The 24,859-nt window shown below is 45.1% G+C and overlaps 2 protein-coding genes across 6 annotated transcripts in view; both read left to right on the top strand.

Annotated features, from left to right (window-relative positions):
* Positions 1-1,020: 1,020 nt before the first annotated feature.
* On the top strand, positions 1,021-12,624 carry rp9 (RP9 pre-mRNA splicing factor). Of its 3 annotated transcripts, none has more exons than XR_011085807.1 (7): positions 1,021-1,320; positions 7,923-7,953; positions 8,049-8,178; positions 8,609-8,700; positions 8,968-9,029; positions 10,174-10,392; positions 12,478-12,624. XR_011085807.1 is itself a non-coding variant. In XM_049751887.1 (6 exons), exons 1-6 carry the CDS (start codon positions 1,172-1,174, stop codon positions 10,331-10,333), a joined length of 624 nt encoding a protein of 207 aa, XP_049607844.1. In that variant the 5' UTR covers positions 1,021-1,171; the 3' UTR covers positions 10,334-11,963. The 3 variants fall into 3 exon arrangements, 1 of the variants encoding a protein (XP_049607844.1); XR_007488006.1 differs by lacking the exon at positions 12,478-12,624 and adding an exon at positions 10,462-11,963; XM_049751887.1 differs by lacking the exon at positions 12,478-12,624 and having other exon boundaries at positions 10,174-11,963.
* elmo1 (engulfment and cell motility 1 (ced-12 homolog, C. elegans)) overlaps positions 12,529-24,859 on the top strand; it is a 26,758-nt gene continuing 14,427 nt past the window's right edge. For 2 of the 3 annotated variants that reach the window (XM_049751771.2, XM_068648995.1), the window contains exon 1: positions 22,692-22,835. The gene's annotated coding sequence lies outside the window, so the exon portion shown is untranslated. Of the gene's footprint in view, positions 12,662-22,691; positions 22,836-24,859 lie in introns of those variants that run through there. The other variant, XM_049751770.2, reaches the window with a different exon arrangement.

Here is a 24,859-nt window from a genome sequence, read left to right as displayed (position 1 = left end):
TGGCCCGCCTGCACTGTCAAACTGAATAAAAAAAATTCAAAAAAAAAAAAAAAATCATGAAACTTGAAACTGTAATTCCTCCTATTACCAAAAGGTGACAGCACCAGCCCTCTCCGCTCATTTCTGCCATGGCGACTGCAAAGAAAACGAGGAAAGTTGGCATTGAGGGCCGTCGCTCTCAAGAGAAATGGGAATTACAATACTACTTCACTGAAAATCAAGGCAATGGTGTTTGTCTAATTCGTAAAGAGACTGTTGCCTTGTTTAAGGATTTCAACCTAAAGAGACACCATCAGACTAAACATGCTAACACATACGACAAGCTAACAGGGAGTGACCGCGCTGATAAAGTGAAGCAGCTCCAAGCTGAACTGCCATCACAACAGCGATTCATCACGTGGGGCTGTGAGTCAAAAGTAAATCAAAAGTAAAAATTACTTAGTATTAAATATTACGAAGTGGCCATGTTAATACTGTTGAAGTTATGAACCTGTAGACGTGACACAAACTATTACTTTCTGAAAAATCTTGTAAATGACAAGAGCAAAATTCACTTTTTTTTAAGTTTTAATAATAACAGACAACTTTGCATTACTTATAACTCCTGTTTAAAATGTTCATGAGGCAAAAATAATTTTAAACTCTTGTAAATTAAATTATTTCATACAGTTTGTTCAATGTTATCTGACTCTTCAGATATGAATGAAAGGCAAAATGTGTGTTTTTAAAGTTGTTCACATCTGCTTGAGTGGCTTATATTTGGTTATTTTGTCATTTAAAAAGTAAAGACAATTGGGACAATGAAATTTGTTTCATAACAGTATGTATTTGCATGAAATTTCTGGAGTTAAAAAATGTCTGAAAAAAGTATCGGCCCCCGGGCCCCTTCACTTTATCAAATCTGGCCCTCCATGCAAAAAGTTTGGACACCCCTCAGTCATAGATGATTTATTTATGACATAAACTTTATGTAGCTTGTTAATGCAGTCCCGCTTGCCACCCGCTCGGGGCACTGGACTTGTACGAAGCAGCTTAGATCTCCCGCTCCGGAAGTCGAGCAGCAGCGCTAGCTTCACATCAGCTTCTCCACAAGCCCTTAGTGCGACGCACAAAGTGTCTAAACGCATTTATCTGGTCTTATTATTTTGAGTGGAACGACGTTTGCCACAAAATGTCGAGCAGGAAGAGGTCGAGGGAGAAAGACGAGCGACGAGAGCACAAACGACATAAGACGACGTCCAAGGAGGACGACGAGAAGCTTAAAAGTCAGATGAAGAGGCTCAACCAGCAAGTACAAAACCTCAAACACATCGAGACATTGTGAGTGTTAACATCATTTCTTGAATTTATTTATGCTTAGAATTCGGGCTAGGCGAAATGGTCCTAAAATAAACTGCCATACAGTGCTAGCAAAAAGTATTGGCACCCCAACAATTCTGTCAGATAATGGTCAATTTCTCCCAGAAAATTATTGCAATTACAAATGCTTTGATATTAAAATGTTCATTTCGTTTGTCTTTCATGTAAAACTACTAAAATAATTGTTAAAAAGCCAAATTGGATATAATTCCACACTAAACAAAAAAGGGGGTAGGCAAAAGTATTGGCACCGTTTGAAAAATCACGTGGTGCTTCTCTATAATTTGTGTACTTAACAGCACCTGTTATTTACCTGTGGCACATAACTGGTAATTACTAAATCACACCAGTTAAACTCGATTAAAGTTGACGCAACCTGTGTCCTTGTGTGTACAACCTTGAGCATGGAACAAAGAAAGAAGACCAGAGAACTGTCTGAGGACTTGAGAAGCAAAATTGTGACTAAGCATGGGCAATCTCAAGGCTACAAGTCCATTTCCAAAAACCTGGATGTTCCTGTGTCTACGGTGCGCAGTGTCATCAAGAGGTTTGAAGCCCATGGCACTGCGGCTAACCTCCCTAGATGTGGACGGAAAAGAAAAATTGATGAGAGATTTCAACGAAAGATTGTGCGGATGGTGGATTAAGAACCTCTACTAACATCCAAACAAGTTCAAGCTGTCCAGCAGTCTGAGGGTACAACAGTGTCAACCCGTACTATCCGTCGGCGTCAGAATGAAAACGGACGATAGGCAGCCTCGGTACAATTATGTGTGTGGTTCTATAAAACAAATAAGTGTTAATGTCTGAATAATGTAAATGTCAACACAATATATACACAAGACAGCCCAACTCAAAATTGTACACGCGAATGCAAACCACTATGATAGCGCTCTTAAACATACTCAAGGACATTTTGTATCACTGACTGGCAGTCAAAGAGGCGGGTAGTTATACAACAATAAACAACGTGTAGAACTTACTTTCTTTACACACACTCTGAAGTGGGGTAAACTGTACTTGGCTGAACTAAACTTAAACTATATGATGTCAGAACTCGCAAACTATGGCCACCGTCTTTCCTTTCTCTTCTGCCTTTCACATATGATACGGGCTCCACCCTCTTAAAAGAGTCTCACAGTCTTCTAGCACAAGGGTCCCCAACCACCGGTCCGCAGACCGGTACTGGTCCGCGGGTCACTTGTTACCGGTTTGCCAAGCCGCACAGAAAAAAATAAAATAAAATAATTATTGACGATCAATTAATTCAGGTCAAGATGCTCGTTCCGGTTACGTGACATGTTACCTCAGTCAAGCCCGCGAAGCAAGCAAGTATGAGCAAAAAACAGAGATGTTTCTGGGGGAAACACCCAGTCGAGCCCGCAAAGCTAGCAAAAATGAGTAAGAATTTATTTTGAAAACTTTAAAAAAAATTGGCGATTCTCTCCCAATTACATCCATCGGTTCAGGTCAAGACGCTCGTCTCGGTCACGTGACATGTCACCTCAGTCGAGCCCGCGAAGCAAGCAAATATGAGCAAGAAACAGAGATGTTTGGAAAGCTTCTTCGGAAAGGGAAAAAAGCCCAATGAGGAGACAGAAGAAGAAGAGGCTACCACTTCTAAGAAAAGGAAAGCTGCATTTAAAAGAAAATTTCTGGAGTCCTACTTAAAATATGGATTTATCACCACAGGTGACTGCGCTAAGCCAGTGGTTCTTAACCTTGTTGGATGTACCGAACCCCACCAGTTTCATATGCGCATTCACCGAACCCTTCGTTAGTGGAAAATAATTTTGGGGAAATTCAAGACATAGATGATTTATACTAGTGCACAAAATGAGCCGTGCATGAACATCACCTTGCTCAAAGAACAAAACCAACACTGTGCATGACCTCACAACAAATTACATACTGGCAAATCAGAATTTACGCAATAAATTAAGATTCAAGAGTTTTTTATTCGCCATGTTTGAGCGTGCCAAACAAGGAATTTGACTTCGGTAAATCACAGCCTCTGTTCAACATTTAGGTGACTAACAACAACACTCAGGACATGTGAAGAACGAAAGATATTCTCAAACACCCCCTGATCTTAAACTCCCAAGAGGGCAAGGAAAAACTCAAAACTCCAGCTAGGGGAAATGAGAAACCTTGAGAAGAGACCACAGATGGGAGGGTCCCTCTTCTAGGATGACCAGGCTGCAATGGATGCAGAGAGGACACATAGTACAAACAGTGTAGACAAAAAAGGTGTGGCAAGCGGGATGTTATTGCACAGTAATGACTCTGAGACTCTAAGAGTGGTGTGAGTTCATCAGAGCGACAGCCTGGGGGAAGAAGCTGTCTCTGTGTCTGCTGGTTTTAGTGTACAGAGCTCTATAACGGCGTCCGGAGGGGAGTAGTTCAAACAGGCTGCAACCTGGGTGCGAAGGGTCTGTTGAGATGTTACTTGCACGTTTCCTGTTCCTGGACAGGTACAAGTCTTGGATAGATGGGAGGTTGATTCCAATTATCTTTTCTGCAGTCCTTATTGTCCGTTGCAGTCTGTGCTTGTCTTGTTTGGAGGCCGATCCAAACCAGACAGTGATGGAGGTGCAGAGGACAGACTGGATGATGGCAGTGTAGAAGGTCTTCAGCAGCTCCCGTGGCAGGTTGAACTTCTTGAGCTGTCTCAGGAAGTACAGCCTCTGCTGGGCCTTCTTCCGGACAGAGTCTATGTGGCCGGTCCATTTCAGGTCCCGAGAGATTGTGGTTCCCAGGAACTTGAAGGTGTCTGATGAGAGAATAGTATTACTGCAGATAGTGAGGGGTGAAAGTGGTGAAGGGCCTCGCCTGAAGTCCACTGTCATCTCCACGGTCTTGAGCGGGTTCAGGTCCAGGTGGTTTTGGCTGCACCAGTGGACCAGCCGCTCCACCTCCTGTCTGTACGCAGTCTCATCACCGTTCTGGATCAGTCCGATGAGAGTGGTGTCGTCTGCATACTTCAGGAGCTTCACGGAAGAGTCACTTGCGGAGAAATCGTTGGTGTAGAGGGAGAAGAGCAGTGGGGAGAGGACGCATCCCTGAGGGGCTCCAGTGTTGGTGGTCAGGGTGTCAGATGTGATGCTCCCCAGCCTCACACGCTGTCTCCTGTTGGTCAGGAAGCTGGTGATCCACTGACAGGTGGAGGCAGGCACCGCAAGCTGGATGAGCTTCTGTTGGAGGATGTCAGGAGCGATGGTGTTGAACGCCGAGCTGAAGTCCACAAACAGGATCCTGGCGTACTTTCCTGGGGTGTCCAGGTGTTGCAGGATGTAGTGCAGTCCCATGTTGACCGCATCATCTACCGACCTGTTTGCCCGGTAGGCAAACTGGAGGGGGTCCAGCAGGGGGCCCGTGACATCCTTCAGGTGGTTCAGTACTAACCTCTCGAAAGATTTCATGACCACAGATGTCAGTGCAACAGGTCTATAGTCATTCATACCTGTGATGGCGGGCTTCTTGGCCACTGGAACGATGGTGGAGCTCTTGAAGCACGAGGGCACCTCACACAGCTCCAGGGAACGGTTGAAGATCCGTGCAAAGGTGGGCGCCAGCTGCTCAGCGCAGACTTTCAAGCAGGAAGGTGACACGCCGTCTGGGCCCGCTGCCTTCCTGATCTTTTGTCTCCGGAACATCTGGCGCACTTCCTCCTTGCGAATCTGGAGTGCGGGCGCGGCCTCTGCAAGAGAGAGAGTCGGTGACCACGGTGATGGAGGTGTGGACAGAGCAGTTGTGGGGGGAGGTGAGTATGTGGATTGTGTGGATTGTGCTGCAGGAGGTCCCGTTGTGTGGGAGGACCGATCAAACCTGCAGTAGAACCTGTTTAGCTGGTCAGCGAGCCTTGGGCTCTCCACAGGACGGGGGGGGGGTTCGTTTCTTGAAGCCCGTGATGCTCTGCAGGCCTTTCCACACTGTTGAGGGATCAGGATTGGCAGAGAGGTGTCTCTCCAGGCTCTCCCCGTAACACCTCCTGGCTTTCCTGACCTCTCGGTTCAGTGTGTTTCTGGTCTGCTTGAACAGGTCCCGGTCGCCGCTCCTGTAGGCCTCCTCCTTGACTTTGCGCAGCCTCCTAAGGTTCGGTGTAAACCAAGGTTTGTCGTTGTTGTACGTGCAGAAGGTCTTAGTCTGCACACACAGATCCTCACAAAAACTGATGTATGATGTGACAGTGTCAGTGAGTTCATGCAAGTCTGAATTTGCAGCATCAAAAACACTCCAATCGGTGCAGTCAAAGCAGGCTTGGAGGTCCTGCCTTGACTCCACTGTCCACTTCCTGACAGTCCTCACCACAGGCTTAGAAGTTTTTAGTTTCTGTCTGTAGGCAGGCATCAGATGAACTGGACAGTGGTCCGAGAGTCCTAAAGCTGCACGAGCCACAGAGTGGTATGCATCCTTAATTACGGTGTAGCAGTAGTCCAGTGTCTGTGCCCCTCTGGTGGGACACGTTATGTGCTGTCTGTATCTGGGGAGTTCGTGTGCGAGGTTCGCCCTGTTAAGATCACCCAGAACAATGATTAGTGAATTTGGTAGAAGTTTCTCCACATCTGTCACCTGGTCAGCCAGCATCTGCGTGGCTTCACTCGCACGTGCGTGTGGTGGGATGTAAACAGCCGCCATGACGATCGAGCAGAACTCCCGTGGTGAATAGAACGGCCGGCAGTTTATGAAAAGTGTTTCTAGGAGAGGGCTGCAAAACTCTTTCAACACCATGACATCGGTACACCAACGTTCATTAATGTAGAAACAGAGACCACCTCCCTTTGATTTTCCGGAGAGCTCCGCGCTGCGATCTGCACGCGTTAGCCGAAACCCAGCTAACTCCATGGCGTGGTGGGGGGTTCGTTCGCTAAGCCACGTCTCAACAAAACACAGCGCGGCGGATCTGCTGAAGTCCGTGTTCCTTGAAGTGAGGAGCAGCAGTTCGTCCATCTTGTTCGCCAGGGAGCGGACATTCGCCAGATGAATTGACGGTAGGGCAGAACGGAACCCTCTCTGCCTCAGCTTTACGAGGGCTCCCGCTCGTTTTCCGCGTCGCCGCCGTCGCGCTAGCTTGTATAGCACCGCCGCTCCGGCTAAAATCTCCGACAAACAGTCTGAATCAGAGAGAACAGGAGAGAAAATACCAGAAGAAGACTGACCGATGTTTAACAGTGCTTCTCTAGTAAAAGTGATCCGGGATGGACAGCAGAAGACACAGAAAACACACAAAATAAGACAAAGAAACAGAGAGCGACTCACCGTGGCAGCCATCCGCGGCGCCAAATTAGGTTTGTTCGGACCTCCACAGTGGAGGCTCTGTCGAACCCTTGAGACCGACTCCTCGAACCCCTAGGGTTCGATTGAACCCAGGTTAAGAACCACTGCGCTAAGCCCACTCTGCATAATATAAAAAAAAAAAGAAAAAAAAAGAAAGACCCAATAATTGTCACACACACATCTGGGTGTGGTGAAATTTGTCTCTGCATTTAACCCATCCCCAAGGGAGCAGTGAGCAGCAGCGGTGCCGCGTCCGGGAATAATTTGCCGCGTCCCAATTCCAACCCTTAATGCTGAGTGCCGAGCAGGGAGGCAATGGGTCTCATTTTTATAGTCCTGGGTATGACCCGGCCGGGGTTTGAACCCACAACCTTCCAGTCTCAGGGTGGACACTCTACCACTAGGTCACTGAGCTGTATGTGGCAACAGGCTAGCTAACGAGGCAATGAAGCCTTCAAAACTGCTTCGGCACATGGACACCAAGCATCCTGTATTAAAAGACAAACCTTAACCACTTGGGGTGTCATTGTCCCCTATTACGCCTAGATGGGACCGGCTCGTTTCTGAGAAACAAGCTCAATGCTCTCACTAATTCAACGTAATGGTGAGTTTTATTTTCATGTCGTTTATATCTTGTTTTTATGCCAGTCGTATCATTTTATTTCATCGTATTTATATATTTATTATAAATGTATTATTTCTTTATATAGATGTATTATTTATTTATATAAAGGCCGGTCCGTGAAAATATTTCTGACACGTTACCGGTCCGTCGTGCAGAAAAGGTTGGGGACCACTGTTTTAGCAGCCTTTTCTACACTATGGTAGGATACCCAGGAAGACCCAGAGACATAAAAGCCTTGATTGCTTGATTGATTGAAATTGATTTAACGCTTTTTTTTTCTCCAGTCTCTTTTGTGGTTTTTCATTGCAAGCAAAATAAATAAAGATATTATTACCAAATCATTTGTAATTGCAATCATTTTCTGGAAGAAATTGAGCATTATCTGAATTGCAAGTGTGCCAATACCTTTGGCCAGTACAGTATATCACAAAAGTGATCAAAATGCAGAAATTAAGGTCTATTGGCAGTTCCACTATGTTCGCAACCATGTTGTTAGACTTAGTGCATGTCAACAGAGCTTTGTGCTACAAAAGAAGCTAAATGACTTTAAAAAAAATCAAAGGTCATTTAAAAATAAACTGGAATCAATAAAATTCCTTAGTCGTCCAGTCCGACTTTAAGAAAAAGCAGCAGTTAATTAACTCGTCTAATCTTTTTCCAGCTATGAAAAACCTCCACCTGGATATATTAAGGTAACCTCCCTCTCGTGACTTACCAGATTTGGCCAAGTCTTGTGAAGAAAAGTGACACTGACTACTCACCCTACATACGGACATTTGATTGACAGGAGCATGAGGAGAAACCCGAGGACTGCATTCCTGCCGAACCCGGAAATGAGGGTGCGCGCACTTTCCTGGCCAAGGCGCCCACCAAGGGCCTGTGGATGCCGCTGGGCAAAGAGGTCAAGGTGATGCAGTGTAAGTTCAGACAATCTGTGTATATAGGTCCCCAGATAGCGCATAACTTGATCCCATGGTGTCCAAAACTTAAGGCTTCATGTTATTGGAAAATGGCACCTCACAATTTCAAGTTACAAAACTAGTTAGTTTTAATTATTTATTTAGTTTCATTTTGATTAGCTTTTTAAAATGAACCCCAAAAGCTCATATCTATTGATTGACATTTTTGCTGTAATTATAGTTTTATGAAAGCTTTATGAAATTTTGTGTTTAGTAAACCCAAGAGCACAGCTGAGTTACCCTGGCGACCAGGATTAGACCTCTACAAGTTCTTCTCCACATGCCGGCTCTAAAACCATCCTTGAAATTAATTTGAATTGTTTGATTAATCAAACAATTGACAAACTGTTCCTGGTGGTGTTTTTATTTATTTTTCTATTTCTGGCAGGCTGGAGGTGCAAACGTTACGGCCATCGCACGGGAGATCGCGAGTGTCCGTTTTTCATCAAAGGCAACCAGAAACTGGAGCAGTTCCGCGTGGTGAGTGCACCATGCGCGTGTGGAAAGCACGTGTGGGCCGCTCTATCTAATGTAACGTAATGGAACAATGGAGCACTCAGGATCCTACAATGATTACCATAAATGCAACTGTATATATTTTTTTTTGTTCTCCAACTGGGAAAATGCTGAGTGACGGAAAAAGGGAGCAAAAATGGCAGTAAATGGAGTCCCATAAGAGGCCATTTCCTGACTGCTATCTCTCATCTCTTGGGAGTCCATTTTAACAGCTTCCCATTTATCTGGCAGGCCCACGAAGACCCCATGTACGACCTGATTCGAGAGAATGAAAGGAACGCCAAAGAAAGCAGGTGATTGAGCGGTACAACAAAGTATTATTCTGATGCCGGCGTGCTCGCGGCACACTGGTGTGAGTCTGCATGCATTGGAAAAAGCTCATTGAAAGGCCATCACCACATGAAACATCTGACGTTTTCCCTGAAAGGGAGACAAAACTGAGCCTAAGCTGCCCTTCAAATTCTGTTTTTCAACCAGTAATTATGCTCGTTTTGCAGAAAGTAATTATATTTTTTATAATTACATCCACATCTAATGATATATAATTATAATTGTCAGAATTGGATTTAAATTGTTTCTGAGCAGGATTATTCAGTGAGTCTATTGATGTCGTGGAGTGGATTTGGATTCATGCGCATATTCCAAATTGTCTAAATGTTGGCGTCATTGGAAAACGCACAAATAAGAATGATCCCGCTGTCAAAACTTGTTTTCTGGTTACGCTTTCCTCCTCGTATCATAACACAATCCCCATGGAGCAGGATTCTTATTACGCGATGTCAGCGTCTCTTCGATTTGCCAAATTCGAGGCCTTCATCCTCCCTCAAATGACTCGTAACCCTGAAACCAAAAAGCGTTGCTATGTTGACTTTGGAAAGGCTGCCATTATTTTTCTTCGTTAGTGATTCCAAAACATTATCCCTCGATAGGAAACGATTGTCATCTATTAGTGGCATGAACCCCGAGTGGTCACATAAATACCATTGAGCACAAGCGACACACTTTTTTTCAGTCGCTGTCCTTGGCTCGTTGCTCTGGTGCCAATCTGCCTAAACCTCGGTGCAAATGCCGAGTACCGCCATAACAAAGCCAGAGCCGGCTGATTTCCCTTGAATATTCACAGCAAGTATTAGCCATCATGCTAGGTCAAGAAAATATTTGTTGTCGCACTCCGATAGAAAGCCGTTGGTCTCATCTCTTATTTTGCAAGTTAAGCACTCATGAGGTGATGTCGACATTAGAATGTTAGCCAAAGACAGCCAATAAACGCACATCTCTGATCTGATTTGTGTCCGTCTTCCACTTAGTGGTGGGAAGGCGTCTCATGCTCATAAATCAACACAAAACTTTTGCGAGCGAGCAAGATGGCAGCAGTTGCTTGGACAAAGGAAATGTCGCTGACGTTGCGCCTGATGGTCTGCATGGCCTCCTCTACAGGATCCAGCAGCTGCAGCAGCTTCTCCAAGACACCACGTCATCCTCCTCGTCCTCCGACTCCGACGGCGGCAAGAAGAAGAAGAAAAAGGAAAAGAAGAAAAAGAAGAAGAAGAAGCACAAGAAGAAGCAGAAGCACCAGTCGTCCTCCGAGTCCGATTGATCGGCGACACTGCGAGTGGACGTCAAGAAATACAACCTTAAGGCAGCATCCTTGTGCAGGTGATGACTCACCCTTGTGTTGGCTCGTGAACACTCACACAAGATGAGACTTTTTTTTTTTTTGTTCAGATGTTTACCTTGTTTTTGTGTTGGTGCCATCTTGGGTTTCTGTGAAAGCACTCTGTTGAGTGCGGAGCGCGCAACGGAAACCGTTCACCGCCGCGCTCCGGACTAAACCCTCAGGAGGCGACTGCGTAGCATACTTGGGATGGTTTGAGGTTTGGGGGTTGTTTGCTCTGGAAAAAAAAAAATCCGCTCGGTGGCTGAGAAATGTATGCCAATATTTCTCGTGTGCTGAGGATAAAGACCTTTTTTTTCCATTGTTCTTGAACCCCTAAGTCCGAAAGTAATGATGAAGAACTTGCTGCGGCTTGATCTTGCTCTGAGCACCATCCCCCATCTCTTCATCGTCTGTTACTCTCGCTTAGTTAAGGCAGATGTTCGCATGTGAGCCTTGCTTCTCTCCGAGGTTCCCTGCTGGATCTTTCACACGACACAGACCACGACAAATCATTTGAAAAGTTATTTTGTCCATAGCGAAGGTCAATGGTTTTGTAGGAAGTTCTTGTAGCCAGACTGACAATTGTGAAATGTCAAGTCCTTTCATCACTTAAAGATACAGTGTCCAAAATTTGCCTCTTTACCACCTTTCTGGTTTTGGAGACAGCAGGTAGAGGTTCATCTCCAAGAGTCTCATTCTTAACATGTGCAACAATGGGCGTCACCTTGGCAGCGGGAAGCGTCCGGATCCCAGTGAAAGAGTTCCATGCACTGGAACGAATAAAGCTGCTGTCTTGTTCCCTCCTTCGCAGCTGTGACTCGCTGCCTTTGACATCCCGCCGCGCAGCTTTAAATTCAAATGCGGCCCCGGATGGAAGGATTACTCTTGCTGGCGCTCGCCTCCAGCCTGAAAACATTGCCACCATTTGTACGTGCTAAAGCATCTGACGGCGCTCTAGCATTGATTCACTTTCATTGCTATGATGCTGCTCAAAACTCTTTTTTAACATCTTCAGTTGGCCAGGCGGGCAAGAGAAGCAAAATTAACTCGTATCCACGGCAATGTTTTTTTTTTTCTTCTTTCTCAGAGTGATATTGCTCATACATGCTTTGACCCACCATCAGCGCCACTTGTTGGATCTGGTGGGGCACTGCATATTGCTCCTTAACAGAATCAGTCAAACCATTAATTCTGTTCCTGAATTCAAACTGCATCGTTTATGAAAGAGATCACGCGGAAGCATTGCATGTAACGTGACCATCGCAGAGGGGGGGTGGGGGAGCATTCAATGACGATGAATTATTAAAAATATGGCTATGCTCGAAGCTTTTCTTGGGCGTTAACGCCTCACTTCAATTTGCTGTATCATTTCCTTTGGCAGAGATTTACAATAAATACAAAAATGTTTTTACTAGATGCACTTCAAAGAGGTTACAAATAAAAGTGTAAGATGAAATGTAAGGGCTTTTTTTGCTCAAAATATGAGAACCTGTGACAAACTGCTCTCATTATGATTTGTACACTACCAAAACCACAGTAATAAACCAAGTTTCTCTACATTTTATGCCAACCTTTTGTCACATTTCCATCTTTTATGTGTTTAAACATGCTTGAATTATTTTTTTAATGAGCAAAATCCCAGCATCCCACATGACTGTTGAACAATTAGATTACCATTTGGCTGACTCAGTCATGACAATGATACAGAATGAACTATACATTTTCAACTATAAAGGTCACATAATGTAAGCTCTGTAAGACAATTTAATATTAAATACAAGTTGAAAACAAATTACACCAGGGTCGTGTCTCATTCCTGGTGAATACATTCATTATATTTGGTTCAGTTTTGATCCTGCCAATTAAAACAAATTATTGAAATGTTTCAACTCTGAGCCGCAGTAAACAGAAAAAATCTCCCATTTTGGTGAGAACAGTGTCATGCAGTAAAATGAAAGACTAAATTATTGGAATGTCTGAAAACGTATCTCATTTCACATGAAATGGGTCTAAAAATCTGCTTCCAAATGAAAACCAGCAGACACAACCGCAACACATGCCGCATGTGCTTGTCTCCTTGTCAGGTCTTCTGCTTTGCGCTGGTCATGACGGCGGCGGCCTGCAGGGGGCGGAAGAGACGAGGAAGTGCCCGCATCCACACAAACGCACACAAACACAGGAAGAGAGCAAAAGAGAGAGAGTGACGCGCGCAGCCAACCAGTCACACACACAGCAACTCCAGTTGGAGAAGTGTCTTCGCTGCAGCAGGTACGCTTACGCTTTTCAGCCTTTCTAGTTGTAAAGCGTTTCCTTCCTTCGTCGCCGAACGTTGCGCAATGGCGAGTTCTGCGCGTGCACACACGCGTTGCAGCGTTCCGCCGCTTTCGGGAACGCGCGTTTACGTTGCGACTTAACCAAGTGTCGTTCGAATGAAACGCTTTGTGCAAGTTGTGCGTGCGTACGCGCGTGTGTGTGATCTACTGCAGTGTGTGTTGACTCTGCCTCTGCGCAAATGAAAGAGATGCGTAATGGTCCGTGGAGCCCCCAACCCCCCCACCCCAGCGTGCTCGTCATGCCGCGTGGGCATTCTCGTCATCTTATTATTTCTATTATTATCAATAATGGAGCCACTTATTATTATTATGGAATGCCCACGTGGATGTATGTCATACGAGTGAGAGGGCCACTCAAAGTTTGTATTACGCTAGAGTTCTTCTGAAATAATGACGCCAAACCTAAAGGGAAAAAAAAGATGCAGGTGTTTGAGTGGATGTCATTCAAACGCACCCATGTGGAACATTAGGCCTCAGAAAGCTGAATGTGCCACATGTTAAATTCAAAATCTGGTTTTTCAATGCTCCAAATGTCTATTATATAATTTAACTACCCCCAAATATTCATATCTGAACATATGCCAGGCCAGTATTTCTCAAATAGCGGGATGGGCCCCCCTGGGGGTGCCGCGCGATGCCAGGGGGGCATGGGTGACCCAGGGTTAATTAAGATACAATTTTATTCAGAGTTGTACCTACTACTTCGTGGAGAAATTATACTATTTATAGTCACACAGGAGAGCAGTGTGAAATATTGTTTTTTTGGGGGGCATGACAGAAAATAATTGACGAACAGTGGGCTGGGCCAAACCAACAGGTAGCAATGTGGCCAATTTCAAAGTCTCAAAGGAATCACATTTGATTGTCAGGTCATGGTAGTCTACAACGGTTGAAGCGTTCGATTTTGTTTTCCAAAAACATTTGAGAAATGACTTGGGCAATGATGCGACTAAGCTAGCGGAATGTTTGCTGTGGAATTTTTACATTCTTCTTTGAGAAACCACAGCAGCATCTGGTGTTGGCTCACAACACTCGTTCAAAGTTGTCTTGTTGCGGTCCTTCAGCAGAATGTTCATTATTGTGGTTTGCGGCGTCTTATGCCCGTAGATTTTGGCGTGGCTAAATTGGAGACGTAATTTTGCGACAGCGGCGGCTTTGAAGCCGAAGGGCTCGCATGTTTGCGCGGAATCTGCGGCGGAGCGTGAGGCGTCTTTTGCCTGCAGCGCCACGTCTGGCCGTAAAGGCCAGGAAACATCCATTTTGCGTTCTTCCGTTAAATCGAAGTGCGTGTGTGTGTGTGTGTGTGTGTGTGTGTGTGTGTGTGTGTGTGTGTGTGTGTGTGTGTGTGTGTGTGTGTGTGTGTGTGTGTGTGTGTGTGTGTGTGTGTGTGCGTGCGTGCGTGCGTGCGTGCGTGCGTGCGTGCGTGCGTGCGTGCGTGCGTGCGTTCTGGCCAGAAGAAACATCCTCCCTCTGCTCAGGGGGGCTGTACGTCAAAAGGAATGCATACAGATTTATTCGCTGCACCCGAGTTAAATATTTTATTTGTCGGCCCTCTCGAGTAAACATTTCGGCTACGGTTACACCGCAGACTCTCATCTCATCAAATTCCTTGTTTGGCATGCACAAACTTGGCCAATAAAGCTGATTCTGATTCTGATCTGGAGGAGCGTTGTAATGTGCCTGCCAGGCGGTGGTGATGTCACGCTCGCATCGGAATAATCTTTTTGATCGTTTACTTTAGAATTACTCGTGAGTTCAACGCAGTTGTGACTTCTTTTTTTGTCCTTATTTTTATCTTGTAAATGTAAACAGTATCAGAATCAAAACGTTTGAGGCCCATTTTCAAATGCTAGCATTGTTTTCGTTCCAAAATAAGTTGTTTGCTAAAAACACGGTCAGTCCGATCGGTCAGATCTGCAGTTTTCATTTTTTGACTTGTGTTGAAATACTTGCATATATTTTTGCCGCAGTTATCGAACACGATAATGTTACGCTGACAAGACTGTTGTCGCAAAATTAAATTTTGAATTTGTAAGCGCTAAAAAAAAACAGTCCAAACGTTAGTGAGGTTGGTTAATAAGTAGTTAAGATGCTGGATGCCACTTGAACGTTAGGATTTGCAAATGGCAGGCGCAAATGGGGAAAACAACACGGTTCTTCTAAAACACTTGAGAAGCTAAAATGGTGCTGAGAAAGCGCCACCACCACTGCCACCACCCGTCCGTCTTCCCTCTCCGCTTGTTATCTTTTCTCATTAGCTTCTACTCGCACAATATGAAAGTGTCATTCACGTACCCCCCCCCCCCCCTCCAGCTGCAGCGGCGCTCCAGCGTGTCGGCTTTCTTGCTCTGTTCAGCTTCCTGGCGGCGGCTATGTAAATTGTTTTCCCCTTGATGTCAAGCCAGCCTCCTATCTGTCTATCTTAATGAACCGCTTTCCCGCCCCCCTTACCGTCTTCCACGTTCTCCCGTGGCTTTCAAGCATTAACTTTTGCCGACGAAAACCCCCCCCACCAACTTTTGAATGTACTAGCTGGCAGTTTGAGGTTGCGTTCATTTGCAGGCCGGCTTAATTGCTCCCACTGGCGGCAAATGGGGCGACGAGATGGGGCGGGCGAGGCCCTAGCTAGGCCATTGTGAACATAGAATCAAGGGCCTTGCGTCCTTGAATTTGGAATTTGGGGAAAGGGAAGCCATTAGGCGCACGTTTGCTAATGATCTGCGATAATGGAATCGATGCACCATGGGAAAATGAATCCCCCTTGCAAGGATAAGCGAGCGTTGACGTCATCGGTGGCCCGAAAGTGATACGTCTCGCTGCCTTCCAGCTGTGCCACTGCAGTGCTGGAAATGAGCAATTTGGAGGGAGGGGTAGCCGGAGTTTGTGGTATTTGGTGTTACCCCGCTGAGAACCTTTAGCTAACGCTCTACTTGAGTGGCGCAGTCATGCTTTGCAGCAAATATTTGGGTTATAGTATGTGCAAAGTTTTTGTTGTGTTTTTTTTTTGTAGCATTTGTTAAAATGTTTTTCTTCCCAAAAATGTTTTGATTTGGTATTCAGATATTTTTGTTTTTTCCTAAATCATAGTATTTTTCAGTTTTGATTTTTCTGCAAAATGTTGTTGTCTAATGTGATTTATATATTTTACTTTTTTTGCTTTGGGTCTGTTTTCCCGCTCATTTTAGCTTATTCCAGCGTATTTCTACCGCTAGTGTAATCTGGTTTAGATGTGCATCATTTCCATCACGGTGACCGGCGCTTAGCCGTTGGCGCTTGTCACGGTAATAACACATTTAGTCTCTCTTCCATTGTGTTGACTCGCAGTGTGTGTCATAGCTGTGTGACTCATAGTTAAACGCATCTTTTTGTGACCTAGGCTCTTTGACAACAATATCTAATAACATCTCGCGTCTAAACAAATGGCGATTCCTGTCCGCAAAAGCAGTTTTCTTTTGAAAGATGGCTTTTGCAAGGAGATTGCGTGAAGATGACACGTTAGGCTAAGTAGAGGCCACGCGTGAAGGTGAATCCGTCAAGGTCGCCGCCAAGCCTGCGGGATGCCTCGGATTGAAAGCTTTCACGGCTTGGCCTTTTCACTGTCGGAATCAATCAATGGCGCACAAGGACATCTTCTGCGCACGTTTCTTTCAAAAATCATTTTAGCTGTCTTCTTTTTTTTTTTTTTTACCTCCATCAAGGTGGTGTGCACCTTTTCCCATCTTAGCCTTCGGCCCGCGCCACTACCACGTCTGTTGTTTTGTTGTCCGTGGGGAAAGCCCCTCGGCACAGCTGCATGCATCCTCTCGTGTGGTTTGAATTTTTGCATCTGAGTCATGTTGGAATTTAACGCTTGCCTCCCAGAAGCGCAGGAAGTGCACAGGGGCAGTTTCATATCATGGCAAAAAAAAAAAAAAAATGCAATCGGGAAGTGAAATGGGTTCCTCACAGACACTTTATTAGCAACACTCAATGAGTACAAGACAAGGTTTGGGAGCGTTTTATTTTATTTTTTTCTAGTTAGGCCACGGGGTAAAATGATTAAGTCTCGCTAAAATGCAATCACTATCATTTTAAAAATGTGACTAACAGCACTTACATTTTTTCTTTAATCCTTAAGCAAAAAAAAAAAAAAAGCATTAACAATATTTATGTAAATAATGGAAACAATGTTTAAAAATATATATTTTTTCACAAATAAACAACTGCACATAGTGCCTTAAATGTATTTTAAATTAATTTGTAAAATAATTTGCATTTTTTTGCATGAAAAATGTTTGTGTAAACATTGTATTTTAAAATGAACAAAATTCAGGTTTTTAAATTAAAAAGAGTAAAAAGTTATTGTACAACCACATTACTATTTTTCCATTGAAAAAAATTAACATTTTTAACATAAATAAACCACTTCCTGAAAGAATATAAACCAAAATAATAACAAAGCTATTGTTGAATATTAATTCAGTAGGGTGTGTTGAACATTGATAGGGGGTGTAGTTTTTGTGGGAAAGTCTCATCAAGTTGCCACAATTCTAAAAATAAAGCACAAACGACATGAAATGTAATTTGCAAATGCCACAAATTGTACGCTTTGCCTAAAGTGCTTCCAACCGCTTCCCGTCACCATGGAAACGAGGGTGGGGGCAATCGTTTTTCCACCGTCGCTGCCGTGAGATCTTGGAATCATCGCCGGGTGTGAACGTAAATGTGGGCGGGAATGCTTTTTGCCTGCCTCCGCCCTGCACAGTGTCAGCTGGCTCAGGCTCACCTTTGACCCTTGTGATGCCATGCCTGAATGTGACGAGTTTGGTTGTATGACATCACTGGCATGACATCATACTCCCAGCAGCCCAAGATGCCTGAAGGAATCACCTCCCTTTGTGTGTCTGTGCCCGTGTGCGCGTGTATTCCGTGTAGGCGTGTGCGTAAACCACTAAGAAACTAAAATGAACTCCTCCGAGTCCCACACTCTGTAAATAGTCTTCCCCATTTGTGGAGCACCGGCCCACACTCGCCTTGCTTTTTGTCTCTCCTTTTCCTCGGCACACTTTTTTTCGCAGTGCCAGGGATGGCCGGCCGCGAGTAGCGTTTGTCGAAACGTGTGCGGCCGGGGGCAAAGATCAATAAATAAATAATAGGGCAGCAGTCTAAAGTTGGGAGGCTGCGGCCGCAGCTAATTGACGGCTGACTGAGCCCACAGAAAGGGCGTGGATGCAAGTGGGAAAAGCCTGTGTGCGCGTATGCGATTGTCTGTGAGTGTGCGCGGGCTTGTGTGGTAGGGTTAAAATAGTTGAGTACTTACTGTACCGAGGTCGCCGTCTTGCTGCGTGTTAGCATAACAACAGTTACCATATTACCATGCTTTGGCTCAGGTGCTTCATTTCCTGGAAGATGTGGAAAGAAAAGGTGTGGCAGGGCCGCTTGGCAATGGATCAGCAAGTGTGTGTAATGCGCGCCGAGTATGCGTCATGCGTGCATCCCTGTCGACGACAGTGACTCCTTTGTTCTCGCTCATCCCTCATGAGGGCAAAATCTTTCACGGCACCTTGGTTGACTTGGTCACTGGCTGATTGGGGTTGAAGCCTTCAGCCCCTGAAGCCAGTTTGACTTGGCAATAGAACTTTTGGGCGGCATGTCTATCATGAGTCAACCCACCAAAAACCCTCAAGGACCCATGCCCGAAAAGACGCAGGAAGTCGGCCATTTTGGGTTGAAGCAACCATTCCGGTAGCATCCTCTCGGATGCAAAGTTTCAGTCAGTTTAATTTGCGAGAAAGTGAAGTTTAGGTCAGTGGGCATGGGTGGAGCGTTGCAGCCAAAGCTTGATGAGTGGTCGGAAACTAGGTCACAAGCGGTTGCTAACGACTCGGTTGCTCGCGGGCCCGCCCGCTCGCCTGAGTTATGGTTCAATAAGACGAGCAATTGTCTGCTCCGGTCAAGAGTGTGCAGTAAAGCCGCTTCATCAGTCAGTTGGGAGACAGAACGCTTCTGCTTACCTTTTATTCAACTTTCTCCATTGTGCACACGTGGGCTTTTATAGCTCCCGGCGGCCGATTGTTCATTTAACACCTTACCCTCCCAGCCCCAAAACGACACTCTTCATAGCTAGATGGAAGCCAAATGCGTCGCGGTGATGGATGATGAAGATTGAGGCCTTTGATTGATTCATTAAGCGACCTCAGCCACATTTTCGCCTCATTTGTTACATTTTCTGCTAGTCTCTGGTGCGCGTCTGAACCCTTTGGTTCAAGTAGGACGGGTAAAAATAGCCACAAATCAATCCCCAAAGTTCCCTCCCTGCTCTTTTGCATCTCAGCATAGGCTCGCGCGCAAAGTCGGCAGGGGGGATGGATGGGATGCGGCGGGGAAAAGCTTGGCCACAATGACTGGCAGACTGGCACTTGGCAGCGAGCTTCGTTCACAAACACCCACCGGTGGCCCCGTTTCCCAGCCTCGGCACACTTTTGAAGCTATTAATGAGGCACTTGTGATGATGATGATGACCTTTGGGTTATTGGGTTATGCTTGGGTGCGCATGCTAATCCTCTGCGCTGCGAAATTTAGCTCACAATACTTTGTTTATGCGTACGCTTTGTTCCAAGTCATTGTTGATAATTGCGAACAGAGCATTAGCAGTGAGTTGTTGCAACTCTTCCTTGTGCTTCCGTCTGCCTTTGCCGTTTTCAAATCCGCCAAAAAGTTTTTGTTTGACTGCCTCGCCCTTAAGCACTAAATGCTTTTCACTCCATTTATTTACGACGCACCTCGATAGCAGCTAGTTAGCACGCGTCGTTAGCCCCATTGGCGCTGCAGGCCATATAGGCCCTTTAAGTTTACCACCCATTGACTGCAAGGATGCCGGAATGTTGACCTTGTCCAAGAAATCCTTCACCACTGGCAGTTCACTATGTGAGCGTGCAAACTCGCTCGGCTGCTTTTGCAACAGAATTCCACGACCAGGGATGACTGATCGTTCACGTCCCGTTTAACTGCACATGCCAGCTTGCCACAAGCGTGCGATGTTAAGCTCTTAATGTTTTTTTTTTTTTTTAAATATCATGAGAAAAGCTTTTGTGTCATGACTGCATTGTTAGCCTTTTAGCTTAAAAGCCAGCTAAGTTGGGAACGCTAATGCTGTGCTCCGTCAACAACGGAATTAGTCTGATTTTATTTTTTCACAATCACGCTTAATCTTAAATACGATCTTAACCACTGGTGAATAAATTCACTGGTTGCAAGCCATAAATCGGTTTTGTTTTAAAGCATATTTAAATCGTTAAATTGTACACAAGTTTTGTGACACTAAATTTAAATTTAAATTCACAAAATTCACCACAAGCTAGAGCGACTACATTTTGACTGACGGTTTATTCCGCAAAATGTGGCATGAGAACATTTGTGATTAGAAGTGTTCTTTGTCGCTTGATGTGTTCCATGCGTGCCGCAGCATCAGCACAAGGAGCCTTCCGAGCGTGGTGGGTGCGTGTGCACACCAGTGGCGCCGCGGGCCTGTAAACGTTCCATTTATGAAATGAGCCCAACTTGGCCTATAGCTATGGCGTTGTTCTTGCATGAAGGCAGTGGCGTTTCTATTCCGGGAGATGCACACCAACTTGTCTTGCAGATGGAGACGCTTCTTCCCGTCGTACCTGTATTGTGTCACACACTTAGGACAAGACAAGATTTGGTCACTGTTGCTAGTTTCCATCATGATGTTGCGATGCTACGCTATGTTATGGCGCCACGATGTGAGCCACACTGTCTTGGTGCTATGTTCCGCCCATTCTCGCAATTCTCGAATCCAACCTGATGAGGAAAAAAAATATCCACATGAATCAGCGCTTTGATTCTTATTTTGTGCAGTGGAAGGCGAGCTAGGAGACGTCATGGTGCTTCTATTGATTTTGCCCTGCGCTCTACGGTTGGCACGGTTACACAATGTGGAAAGTAGAGCGAGTCATAATGACCTGTTTCCTTTTTTTTTTCTTTTTTTTTGTTTGTTTTTTTTTCCCTCCTCAACGAGGGCCTCGTTTTCACTGGATTTTGGCTGATTTCTCATAGCGCTAAAGTTAGCTTCCGCGTGGTTGTCAGCATGCTCTCACAGTGATGGCGGGGGCGTGAGAGGATGTTACTTTATGATGGAGGCGTTGTTTCATTTTTTTGTTGCTCTGTTGTGAATGAAGACTGCAACACGCACAAAGATATGGAGAGACAGTTAGACAATGGAACTATAGACCTGTTTCCATGACTTCCTCCTCTGCCCAACCAAAAAGAGCCATTCATCCCAGCCTTGGTCACATGACCTGGCTGGATTTTCTCTGTGTGTGCGTGTGTGTCGGGTGTTTGTTTCATAGACAGGCAACAGGCAGTTCTCTTAATTTATAATTCATAAGCTTGATTCCGCTACTCCAGATGACACAGTCGCCTGCCAGACGGCACGGGCGGGACTTCATCAACCCCCCCCCCAAGTCTTCTTCACAGCACCCCCCCAGCCCCACCCACACCCACCCTTACATTACAAGTACATATGACTCCACTAGGGAACCAGGAATAAACTGAAAAAGACATGCGTGTCCAACACCACGGCTGGCTCACAACTGCCCCTTGAGGACAGCATTGCCCCCACACCGCCACCATTCTTATGTCGTACAACTCGAGGGGCCTCAGGGGAGCACGTCAACAGAAGAGCCTTTAAGTAATGAATGGCGGTCACAAACTAGGCGGGCAGGCAGGAAGGATGCAATCGACTCTGTCACTCGTCACTTAATGGCCACTCTTTGCTTTTTACTTGCAATTACTGACTCCTTTTGTTTTTTTGATCAAAGGTCAAATAAGGTCATGTCAGCGCTAATGTAGGTTAATGTTTGTCAAACGACCGGCTGCGATGGTTTTCCAGATCGATGAGTGAGGCGCGAGGGTCCATTTCAATGAGGCTATTTGGCTAGCATGCTCAGACACACTCAAATACAAATCTTTTTGTTAGTTCCCCAACATGGCTAGCTCAAAGCTAATGCAAAATGCAAACCGTCATTGACCAGCTAACAAAAATAAACGTAAGACTACTCCTGACAATGATTTTTGGTATGATCCGTTGATGTGCCTTTAGCTTTTGTAGAAACCTCCACTAGAAGCGTACAAAGCGTTGACCGCGGGATCGCTCAACGTCATTCTGCGTTTCCGTGGATGGCGATTGACGCTTTGCAGACCCAAGCGAGCATGCGTGAGTGATCCAATAAGATAGCGATAGTATTAATCCGACGCAGGCTTCCTGCTCTGGCTTTGGGCCGCATCCTGCGCCACACCGCGTAGCTTCACGGTGAGGCCGATAGAGGACAATGTGCATTTACAAATCGCTGAGTTTTCATGGCATGATAATCACCGGCGCCTTTGAGCATCCACAAGTCAAGTGGATTATTCCTCTTTGGGGATGGTGTCGTTGAATAATAAATGTTCCCTCGAGATTCTTGGCCTGGCCAACGCGGAGGAGCCATTCGGTAATGAGCTGAATGGTCGATGTTCGCGCTGTTGTTTATTTAGTAGGTACTCGTCATTTTGGACAAATTTGAACAAGAAAGACAATAAAATCAAAGCAAAACATTTTTTTATGTCAGTGTAGCTTTTTTCAAGTCCTATTCATACTTGTCTTTTATGAGAAAATGTAAATGAAAAAGAAAGTCAGTTAACGCGGCTGGGCGATATTTATTATTGAGCGCAAAATGTTGACCTCATGACAGACAGGATGGGCCACTTTTGTGTTTGTGAGACTGTTGAGCTCATGCAGGGTGGAGGAAACGTTTTCATGTCACAATGCCGTTTGAGCTGAAACGCTCCTTAGTTCTTCCGCACCCAGTGACATATTTGCTCTGTGAGCTCAATGAATGGGAGCTTAATTGACATTTTTGGCCGTGACGTCACACTTCCTCCTTGTCCGTGCGCCGCACTGACTCGTTTCCTCTTTTCTCGACAGACGCCCACTTCCCCTTCTTGCTCCTCGGCACCGCCGGGTGCAAACATTCGCCTTTTGCCAACATGTCCATGACAACAACACATCCACGCGCGCAAAAGTTGATCTATTGAGCGGGTTGGAATAAGCCAGGCAGAAGTCGCGCCAGGTGAGTCAGTTTGTTGTCTAACTTTACAAGGAAAAAGACACAAGTTGAAAACAGTAATTATCATTTTATGATAAAATGTCCTAATTTGACAATTTTAAAATGTTTTTATAGGAAAATAAATCACAATTTTATGATGGGGCTGTCAGAATTATATGAAAATGATTTTTACAGGCCACACGTTAATCGAAAAAAAATTAAACTAAAAATAACTAGTAATTCTACTATGCAGTCTAAATTTAGAATTGTATTTACAAAAAATGTTCACAGTTTAATTTAAAAAAAAAATCCTAATTTGACAATTTTCTGTAGCCTTGGCGAGCAGGTCGAACAAGAGCAAGCGCTCCTTTGCACCGGTCCGATGGTGGTGCTGAGACGTCGCCCATCCGGTTAGCAAAGTGGTGTGCGCATGGAAATGCGGCGTCAGTCAAAAGTAGAACATTTTTTGTGGCTGACCTACTGGGCCGACATTTGTAAATATTCCTCCGTTTCGTTCTATTGTTCCCGTCTGCCAGCTGGAACACTTGCCGGCTACATTTAGTATCGTGTTTGGAGTTGGGAGTCTGTCGCAAGCTCCTCCTGTTCTTTGTGTGTGTGTTCTTGACAGGATATCCTGCTTGCAACATTGTAGCGAGGCCCTTGTGACACTCGCTTGCTACCTTTTTCCACTTGAGGGTTTTCCGAGATCAGCGTCCCCAGACAGCGTTTTCACTTCCTATACGATGTCGATAATCGTACCCTCCGATACCGGTCGAGACCAATATCGATCCAATAATATATGCAGCAAAAAAAGGTTACTTTTTTGAGAAGCTATAATTTGACAGTGAGCTTTAAAAAAAAATCCTACAATAATAAAAGCATATTGTAGGCACTCATTGTGATGAAAAGTTGTGAAGGTGCGCAAACATGAGCGGCCATCTGTCACTGTGATCATCGAACTTGATTGTTTTTATTTCTTTTTCTTTTTTTTTGCCTTTTGTTTTGGGTGCATTGTTTCATGGCAGTTCTTCCTCCGCTCGCCAATCTTTCCTTGCCTTTTGTCGTCCTTCCTTTTCACACGTCAGTCTTTTGTCCCAGCCTTTTTTTTTTTGGATAGGTTTTCCTCTGTACATTTGCGTGTTTAATCTGCACGCCCGCGCTGGAGGGGGTAACTTGAGCGTCTTGATCACTAAGACATAAGCCTGTCTTATGTTTTGCAGTAGTTTTTTTTTTTTTTTTGTCGCTTTGATGTCGGATTGCGCTTTCAGGCTAGCACCACACGTTTGCGTTTTGGAAGCAACGACCCGATTGTCCTGATTTTGACTAGTATAAAGTTCCCGCAAAAATTTACTTTTTTGAAATGTTTTCACACTTTTGTTTGTCTCATTTATAATAAGAATGTTTTTGATTTTGAAGTGTCTCAAATTTCAAACGTTGAACTAAGAGGTGAGCAAAGGGTGCGCTCTGTGGGTCGGTTTCACGTTTCCGTCTTTGTTGGGACGTGCTGAGGAGGATCACTCGGCGGCAACCTGAGACCAACACACTTTGTTGTTTTGACCTCCCCATGATCACATGATAGCTTTAAATTTGCCCCTTCCACAATTTACACCCTCCCTTTATCTGATCTGCTTAGCATTAGCATAGTGAGTTTTTTGGATAGACAAGACATTTCTACCACTGACAAGTTGTTGTTTTTTTGTCGTCTTTGCGCTCCAGAAGACAACAGTTTCTAGATTTGGTTCGGTTAGGGTTCCCGGTTAGGGTTTTCAATTGGTGCTAGAGGTCTCGTGTTGGATTTCAAAGTAGGGTCTCAAATAAGTGTGTAAGTCTGAAGTTGGGGTTTCAAGAGTATGGCATCAAGTGGGCTCGGATTGGTCAATGAATGCAAACATTCATGATGGAGGACATGAAGGAGGGGCTGGAGAGTGAATCACTTTATTTTGGGGGTGGGGTGGGTTGTGACAAAACATCGGGCCTCGGAAAGAAAGAGGCATGTTCGCTATTGATGCGGCTGCTGCCATGGCGACTGCTCGCGGGAAGAAAGCTGG

This window comes from Syngnathus scovelli, chromosome 19 (assembly GCF_024217435.2).
Source record: "Syngnathus scovelli strain Florida chromosome 19, RoL_Ssco_1.2, whole genome shotgun sequence".
In the NCBI taxonomy this organism is placed as follows: Eukaryota; Metazoa; Chordata; class Actinopteri; order Syngnathiformes; family Syngnathidae; genus Syngnathus; species Syngnathus scovelli.
This window is presented reverse-complemented; position numbering and strand designations above follow the sequence as displayed.

Excerpts from the sequence above, each read along its gene's own strand:
- rp9 (XM_049751887.1), top strand. The coding sequence starts at position 1,172 with ATGTCGAGCAGGAAGAGGTCGAGGGAGAAAGACGAGCGACGAGAGCAC. Across the intron at positions 8,179-8,608 it reads AGAGGTCAAGGTGATGCAGT|GCTGGAGGTGCAAACGTTAC; the intron begins GTAAGTTCAGAC and ends TATTTCTGGCAG. Across the intron at positions 8,701-8,967 it reads AACTGGAGCAGTTCCGCGTG|GCCCACGAAGACCCCATGTA; the intron begins GTGAGTGCACCA and ends TTTATCTGGCAG.